Consider the following 9,318-nt stretch of genomic DNA (forward strand, 5'->3'; position numbering starts at 1 on the left):
GAATAAAAATTAGACTTTTGCCATACTAGTGGATATAATTTATGTTAAGAAATCAAGCCTGCACAGCAGAATAGTAACACTCAGCAATCTGTTTTTGAGGAGTCTTGTGTTGTCTAAATCAGGAAGCGACTTGCTTAATTTTATATATACCCATTATATATCCTGTTTTGAGAATAACTAGTAGGGATACTGGTTAGCATGACAATGGCCATGTTTTCCTGAATGGTAGAATAATTGCCCTCCATATTGTTACAATTTATTGGTCTTGACAATAGCTGATCATTTTACAGCAAATATCTAAGTATACAATAGTAACCTAAGAGATACTTTTAGGTGTCAGAGTAGACTGATTAATTCTTGGGCAGTTGTACCTAGTGAATAGGTGTTATAGTTAGCAAATAATTTTCCTCTGAAAAGGGGTTTTGGACCCCAACATGGCCTTGGAATCTCAGCTCGATAATCTTCTTTGTACTTTTTAGAACCTTTAACAAGGCAATTTGCCAAACTGTTCCCAATACTGTATTTTTCTGCTTATCACACAGCTACATTATGCTTTTCTTCTTGCAATCCTCAAGATGTAGAACTAGGGAAATCTATTTTAGAGGGTGGATTTCACATTGTTTACACTATTTCCTTCCCTAACATCTCACCTTTCCCCAGTATCTTTGCCCATTTGTCAGCCTGATGGTGTAAAGTCCAATCTCACTTGCACAACAGAAGAATTATTTTAGAAGGTGATTAAAAGGATTGTGCTCTTGCTTCTCAGAAACCCCCAAACTCAGGGGCTTCTGAGAGTCCTGTGCCCTGTTAGGCTAAAGCCAGCTGGGTGGAAGGAGCAGCAGAAGCAATCTATATTTCTCTGCCCTCTAATTTTTTGCTAGATAGGTTGTGAAGGCACTTCAGAGGAGGAGGGAAGGAGGCTGAAGCTCAGTATAAATTCTATCCTGGCCTCTATTGATCTTTCCTTTCCCACCTGTGCCCCTCTTCCCCCCTCTGAGGTCAGTGTTTGAACCCCAGAGAGACAGCTGCCATAGTTCTTTCTGGGGGCAAATCTCTTACTCCCCCTTCTGAGGTTAAAACACTATTTCTAGCATAGGGTAGGTGGGTTCTGAACTAATCTACAGTCCCTGGAATACTCATTCAGATAGTTTAGGATTACTCTCTCCATTTTTCTCATTTTCTTGAACTACTTAAAAGCCACACACAATTCATAAGCCACTCAAAAATATAAAAAGGGTTAGATTACTCCTTTAACATATTGATGTTTTAAAAATAAAACCCCAACAAGGCATTGCCATAAACCATTACTAGGAAACTATTCTTAATTTCACTCAATATATTTTACCAGTGATGAAAGCAACCAATTCAAGCAATGTTGATGGAAATAAATCTTTATTAGTAAGAACTGAAGTAGAAACTGAAGTAAGAAATAGATTCTGTCAACAAAGCTAACTTAGGGCACAATGCTATGCATGTTTAGAAAGAAAGAAGCTATACAATTCTCAGCAAAGTATAGAACTTTCTTCAGCCTGAACATGCATAGGATTGTACCTTTAAATGCATATTAGCTGCCATCATATATGAAATCCAAGCACACAATGGAATTTATTCAGCTGTAATTAAGTTACACTAACAAGAAAAGTGTCTTGAAAAAACAGAACTTCTGAGTATTATCATAAGTAGTGTTAATGAACTGATGGTAACTGTAGGCATATAATTTCACTCAATTGTTATTGTCCTGAATACAGTGAGGATATGCTTCTGAATAAACATGCTACCGGTTTCTAGATTGTCATTTTAAACATGGGATCATTCATGGTATTGAAATATATTGATATTCAAGGACTTCAGCTCCTCCCAATATGGACAAATGACCTAGGCTGACCATGGCCAAATACTGTCCCACTGGCTCTTAGGTGACCTAAATCCATAGATGTGTAGATTAAGGTCAAGTTCTTAGCAGACAGATGTCCATTCCACTTTTGGCACATTTGCACAAAATTTTAAGAGAGATTACAGAGATACACAGACTGAAGCTTACATCATTTGCATCATTTGGGGTATGCAGACAAAATGGCACAGGAACATATTAATCCTTGCTGCTCTTGAAATACATGTTCTTTACCAGGGTTTGAACTTTCCAGAACTGTAGGAACTATAATACAGGCTGGTTTATATAAAAATATATAAACTATTTTAGAAATGTCAGTATCAAAAAGAATATTATAATCTGCTATTGCAATCTGCATTATTTCCCATTTTAGAGTCCATCATTAATGGATTGATGTGTTTATATTTGGGTTGAATATTCACATGAACAGTAACTTTATGAAGGTCTTGTGTCACTATCCGGTGAAGACTGCTGGCTCCTTTCATTAGCTCATCAATCTTTTTATCTGTTGTCAACATTGGTTTTCTTTCTCCTGTAAAGTCAGGATCTTCTGGATATAGTTCATCACCTTAAACAAAAAGTACTGTTCTTCAGTTAAATGTAATAGAAATTTCTAGCAATTTTGAAACAAAATTGTGGTTGAGAGCTTATGGAGATTCAAAAATAGTTTTGTGAAAGCATTTTTCATAGAGGTTCCTTCTGGCATACAAGAATACATGTTTTAAAGCAGGGGTTCCCTACTTGTGGCCCCCAAGCTCTTTCTGTGCAACCCTCCAACCCACTTGTTTACTATCACTCTCAAAGCATTTTCCCTCAGACCAACCCTTCTTCCTACTTCAGGGCACCATCTGCCGCTTTTTTCCTGTCCCTCTCTTACAAAAAACACAATGGCAACCTTGTTTCTTCTGGTCTCCATGGCTCCTTCTGTCAGCCCCCCTCTTAGCCTTTATTCCTCCATACCAGCATTTTGGCTATTCTGGCTGCTTTGCTAGCCAGCAGAGTTCAGGTACCTGTACCATCCAGCTTGTTCACTCCCCCCGCCCCTCCATGCATCACCATGTTGAAGGCTGTATATATGTGTAAGGAAGATAAAACATCTGTACAGGACATTTCTGGCCTGTTCTTTTTAAAGACAGGGAAATGTAAGTAAAAGCCCTGGTACTTGTGCAAAAAGGAGACAAATTGTTTTGGACACTGAACATTTCTAGAGGCTCCATCCATAAGGCTCCTCCAAGTGGCTTCCAAGTTTACTGGTGAGGTTGCTGCTTCCTTCTTTCCAAAAGCATCCTTCTTTCCTCAGCAAGAGCTGGCCGCTCTTTTTTGCCTTGCTTGCCTTTGCCTCTCCTGCCCCAGCCACTCCAGCTAGGAGTCTTCTCAGGCATCTGTGACTGCAGGAGCCACTGAGTGGCCCTTTGGGTTGAGAGGGAAGTATGCACTTAGCAAGGAAGCGTATGGCATTCCCCTTCCCACATCTTCCTCCAGCCAAGTTCCTTTGCCCTTGGCTGTCATTTTGCTTCTCATGATTGAGGTTTGGCTGGCAGGCAGTGACTTGTACAGTATGTGCACCCTGCATATAACTGGAGCCAACTTATTGGTATAGCCTCTGCTCCAGGTAGGAGGTTGCCCTTCCATCCACGCTTTCTCTCTACCTGCCCGTTTTTGGAGGACCCCCAATGTTTAAAGTATTGCTACGTGTAGATTTAAACCTCAAGGCAGTGTGTTTATTAAGAAATCAATCTCACAGTATTCAATGTACTTAGGACTGCAACTCTGCCATCTGGTAGGTCAGATTCATAATCCATTAAAAAAATTCTTCCTAGCCTGTGCATATGGCCCAGTATTCCTGAGAACTGTAGAGGCAGGGATCTCTTCTCTTCTGTGCCATAGTCAAAATGAAAATCTCCAGCTAACAGCAGCCAGAGTGGGGTGGATTTAATGGGAAAGGGAAGAATCAGACCCCTAAAACTATACTTCTTATATTTTTATTTATTCAAGGATAATATTGAAACTCTGCAACTGCTGCTCTGCTAAAATTATGTAAGAAGTCTGCAAAAGAAGATGCTCTTTCAAAGAAATGAAAAATTGCAGATGAGCACTATGTCTTTAATGAGAAATGGTCTATCGAGTACAATGATGCCACCCAGTGAAAGAAGCTGAGTGGTTTCAGAATAGCAAACCCTATACTGTAAGGCTATACACACTTCCTCTTTCTAAACACAATAGAACTTCTGAGATAAAATACCTAAGATTGCCACTAAAATATTTGTAATGCCTTTCAAAAAGAAACAACTGCCGATTTATCCAGCAAGTATTTGACGGAAGTATAATTTAATTCACAAATGGATAGGGGCTACAGAAAGCCAATATGGTGTAGTGCTTAGAGTTTTGAAGTGGGACTCTGGGTTCTATTCCCTGCTTGGCTACTGAGTTAGTTCAGGCCAGTCACTAATTTCTGGGCTTCTTAGAAAAAAGGTGGAATATAAATGTAATTAATAAATATAAAAGTAGTTTATACTAGGCAATTAAGAATAAACATGATTAATTGGGAAATATAAATCATAGATAAAACATTATCAAAATTACATACACTGGCGTATGGAAGGTGGCAATGCTTTGTAACACTGTAAATAAACTACTAGTTAAGTAATCCTCCAAACCCAATTTTGATCTACCTGGTAAAAGTTGCATGTGGCCATCTGAAGCAACCAAAACAATAGACATCCAGCGTTCACATCCTTCTAAAGCTCGTTCAGAGCCAAACCTATGAAGTTCATGAAGTGATGAGAAATTGCAGAGTCTACATAACTCATAAAACTGAGGTGGTGCTATCCAGATGTCTTGAGACTTAAAGCGTTCGACAACTTCTGCTGGTGTTAACCACTAAAAAACAATGAAAAATCAATCAGTCTATAGTTTGTGATTTCCCAATGAAAGGAATATAATGAATTATCTGATTTTGGGTAATCTGTGCATTAAAATATAATTCTAGATTAAATTTTAAACTTGTATAGAAGGTGTTGACTACATCTTCAGAGGAAGCAGAAGTTTTGATGAGATGGAAGTTGCAGTTAGCTCAGAACAGGTATCAGTTACAGACTTTCAATCTGTTTCTGGGCCCAATTCAAAGAATTGGCCCTGACCGTTACAACTCTATAATGGCCTTTTGTGTCATTTCGGTAAAAAGCTGGAGGGGGAGTACATCCCTGTTGGCTCTCCTGGACCTCTCAGTGGCTTTCAATACCATCGACCATGGTATCCTTCTGGATAGGCTGGCCGGGTTGGAAGTTGGGGGCACTGCTCTGCTGTGGTTCCCCTCCTAACTGACTTGTCGATTCCAGAGGGTAGTGCTGGGGGATTATGACTCTGTGCCATGGCAACTTTGCCATGGAGTTCCGCAGGGTTCCATTTTATCCCCCATGCTTTTTAACAACTACATGAAACCACGGGGAGAGGTCATCAGTATGCTGATGACACCCAGCTCTACCTCTATTTTACATCTGGTCCAGATGAGGCAGTGGCTCCCCTTAACTGGTGCCTGGCCAGGGTAATGGGTTGGATGAGGGCCAATAAATTGAGGCTCAATTCAGATAAGATGGAGGTCCTTCTGGTAGGCAGTTCAGTCCTACAGGTGAATGACATCTGCCCTGTTCTGGATGGGGTTGCACTCCCCCTAAAGGACAGGGTTCGCAGTTTGGGTGTGCTCCTCGATCCAGAGCTGTCCCTGGAATCTCAGGTGACAGCGGTGACGATGAGTGCCTTTCTCCAGCTTCAGCTGGTCTACCAACTGCACCCTTACCTGGATGAACGCTGCCTTGCATCCATGACCCACGTCATGGTAACTTTTCGACTGGATTATTGTAATGTGCTGTACGTGGTGCTGCCCTTGAAGATGGTCTAGATACTTCAGTTGGTTGAAGTATTAACAGGGACCAGTAGGTATTCATATATAATGCTGGTCCTCTATCGTTTACATTGCCTACCAATAGAAGTCCAGGCCCAATTTAGGGTGCTGGTGATGACCTATAAAGCCCTAAATGGCTTAGGTCCTGGATACCTGACTGCGCACCTTCTTCCCTATGTGTCCTCCTGCCCCTTGAGATCTGAGGCAGAGGCCCTCCTCTGGGAGCCGTCCTTGAAAGAGATCAGGAGGGTGACTACTCAAAGAAGGGCCTTCTCTGCAGTGGCACCCAGACTGTGGAATATGCTCCCCAGAGAGGTTTGCCTGGCGCCAACACTTCTTTCCTTTGGTGCCAGGCAAAAACCTTTTCAAGGTGTTCAAGGAAAGACTGGACAACCACATGTTGGGGATTACATTAGCAGAGCCTGCTAGAGCTGGGTGTCAGACGATATGGCCCAAGAGACTCCTTCTGACTTGCTTTTTTATGCTGCTATGCTTCTAACTGTCTGGAAGGCACAAGGTTGGGGAAGGCTGATCTAGATTCAAATCCCTCCTTTGCCTAATTTAGCTCACAACGGTGGGGGCAGAATACTGTGAACAAAATGGCCTTGTGAGCCCCTTGAAAGAAAAGCAGGATATTAACAAATACTCTGCTTGCCAACGTGTAGATGCAAGTGAAGCTACCACCTACCTACACTGGAGTGAAGACAATTCGTGGGAGTCATTTTGCCACTTCCTCATAAAAGATCAATGGTCCACAGCAGTTCTTAGGGAACAGGGTGGTCCTGCTGCAGAGGCAGCGTTAGCTGGACTAACAGGGCTGGTACCCCAAATATTTTCATTTTGAGCCAACTGCCCCACCACCATGCTGTCTATGGGCACTTGCAGAAATAAAAGTACAGGCCCTTAATGATCTCTGTTGCATCGGATGTCCCTGGATCGGAGGACTTTTTGCTTCTCCTCTTAACTGCTCCTTTCTACCTGAAGAGTGTTTTTATTTTTTTATGAAATCAAACGCCCTCCTTTCCTCTATCCATTTGCTTCTTGTTACAAGCGCCTGTCTTTAGCCCACGGAGTCCTTTAAAGACACACCATTAGCAACGGCAAAGGTTTTGTTTTGGTCCCTCGGACCTGAGCCCCGATCCTTTCGGCACCTAGCATCGCCCCTGCCCGGGCCGGATCCTCTCCCCTTCCCCCTCACACCCACCTCCTCACCTGGGACGCCGTCACCTCGGCACCGTCGTGCGAGGCCTGCGGCGGGCCCTGCCCGAGGCAGCACAGGTAGAAGGCCGTGTCGTAGCGCCGGCCCGCCCGCCCGGCTCGGGCCACCGGGGTCAGCCAGTTGCTCCACTCGTGCAGCGCCCAGATGTTGGGCACGCAGCGCAGCTGGCGGCACAGCTGCAGGAAGCTGTCGGGCCGCCGCTGCACCCTCCTCCGCCACTCGGCCAGCTCGGAGGCCGGCGGCAGGCGCTCGGCGGGCAGCAAGCGCGCCGGGCCGCGCGCCGCGGCAGGTTCACCGTCGCCGGGAACCAGCAGAAGCAGGCCGGCCTCCTCGAAGGTCTCCCGGATGGCGCAAATGCGCAAGGCCACGTCGGCCGGCAGAGCCGAGGCGAGCTCGGGGCGCTCAGCGGCGAAGATGGGCGCCCGCGGCCCGCCCGCCTTCACGGGGCTGAGCCCGCAGCGCGGCGCGTCCGGCAGCAGCCGCAGCCAGTCGGCCGCGAAGTCGGCCGCGTCCACCACGCCGCCCGGGAAGACGTGCGCGCCGGGCAGGAAGCCGCCCAGCGGGCTCCGCTTCAGCAGCAGCAGCTCGTAGTCGCAGGCGCCTCCCGGCCGGGGGCAGCAGCCGCCGTCGCCGCCGGCCGCGAGCAGCACCGTGGCGGCCTCCCGCCAGTGCCGCAGCCGCGAGCTCATGCCCGTGCCCTCGCCCGGCGCGGGCCAAGGCGGGAGGCGCGGCGGTCACCTTCCCGGCAGGCCGTGCCCGCCCCCCAGCGGCCCCGGATGGCTGGGGAGCAGGCGCTCGGCTCCGCGAGGGAAGGGCCGGTTTGGAAAGTGGAGCGTCCCCATCCCGCGCACATTTCCGCCGTCGGCAGTGCACGGCGCCTTGCTCAGAAGAGGGGCAGGGCTACACTCACAGCGCTGTTGCGGCAGTCCGGTGGAGGAACCTATATGCCGTCCTTGAACTCTATGGGGAAAGAGAGGAAAGTAAAGAAACGTGTATCGCCACTATTATATTTATCACTGCATCAAATACTATGCATTTCATCACTACATCATCATCATTGTATCATCAGTATTATTTATTACATTTGCATCACACCTATTTTCTTGCGGGGAATCCAAGGTGGCGCCCATGATCCTCTTCCTCTCTGTTTCATTCTCACAACAACCCTGTGAGGTAGGTGAGGCTGAGTCAGGGACTTGTCCAAAGTCACCTAGTAAGCTTCCTGGCAGAGCAAGCACTAGAACCCAGGCTTCCCAAGTACAACACTCTAATCACAAGACCACAATGACTTGGTGTATTATATAAAATTATTGGTAATGGACCTGGGTTCAAAACTAAAGCTCACTGGGTGATCTTGGAGCACTCACACACTTAAAGCCTAACATATCGCATGTCTGCAAATGCCACAAGGTTGGGCAGGATAGCTAATACCCTAGAAGAAAGAAACAAAATTTGTAGTGATTTTGATAGGTTGGAGTGCTGGGCTGAAAGCAACAATTAAATCCAACAGGGACAAATGCTAAATTCCGCATCCAGGAAAATGTACCAAATGCACAGTTAAAAGATTGAGGATACAAGGCTCAACAATACTACACGCAAGAAGGGTCTTGGAATTGTAGAACACAAGCTGAATGAGTCAACAATGTGATGTGGCTACATCACATTGCTACACTGGGCTGCATTAATAGAGGTATCACTTCCAAATCATCTCTGTTCAGCACTAGTTAGGGCTCCATCCTGAATACTATGTCCAGTTCTGGGCCTCACAAATGGAGGCTTGTTGATTGTGCAAAACATTATCTGCACATCTTTGCATTCTCTTTCTGAAATGCACAGAAGGGTCATTTGGTTGGTTCCATGCCCTGTGATGCTATTAAGCCTTGATGGACAAGGTAATGGATATGATAGCATTTTTCCTGCAAAATGAAGAGTGGACAAACTCACTTCAAAAATATTATATACCAAGTTTATTTAATCAGCTTCAGAACTTAAAGCAGTGCAGGCTGTTACAGTATGGAATGAGGGGGCTGAATGTTATAGGGATAGCATATGACAATGTCACAGTGATGACGGAATGATAGTTCTGCGGGGCTGCCTCCAGGTATTTTGCTGCCTACAGCAAAAAGTCACAATGACAGCCCCTCCTTTCCATGTCCCCAAGCAGTTGAATCTTCCTTGAACACCGCTGATGGGATTGCAAGCCCTGCACCTAATACAGTAGATTCTCCACTATCCGGCTCGCGACTATCTGGCCTCTGTACTATCCGGCCTAGTTAAAAAATAACTATCAATTAACAGTAAAATAAG

At 45.4% G+C, this 9,318-nt stretch overlaps 1 protein-coding gene across 1 annotated transcript; it reads right to left on the reverse strand.

Moving 5' to 3' along the window:
- Positions 1-1,373: 1,373 nt before the first annotated feature.
- Positions 1,374-7,700, reverse strand: NUDT19 (nudix hydrolase 19). Its single transcript, XM_044428036.1, has 3 exons — positions 7,005-7,700; positions 4,564-4,771; positions 1,374-2,459 (listed from the first exon to the last, which is right to left on the reverse strand). The coding sequence occupies exons 1-3, from the start codon at positions 7,698-7,700 to the stop codon at positions 2,224-2,226; spliced, it is 1,140 nt and encodes a 379-aa protein (XP_044283971.1). The 3' UTR covers positions 1,374-2,223.
- Positions 7,701-9,318: the final 1,618 nt, after the last annotated feature.

This window comes from Varanus komodoensis, unplaced genomic scaffold, assembly GCF_004798865.1.
Source record: "Varanus komodoensis strain SLA01 unplaced genomic scaffold, ASM479886v1 scaffold19, whole genome shotgun sequence".
In the NCBI taxonomy this organism is placed as follows: Eukaryota; Metazoa; Chordata; class Lepidosauria; order Squamata; family Varanidae; genus Varanus; species Varanus komodoensis.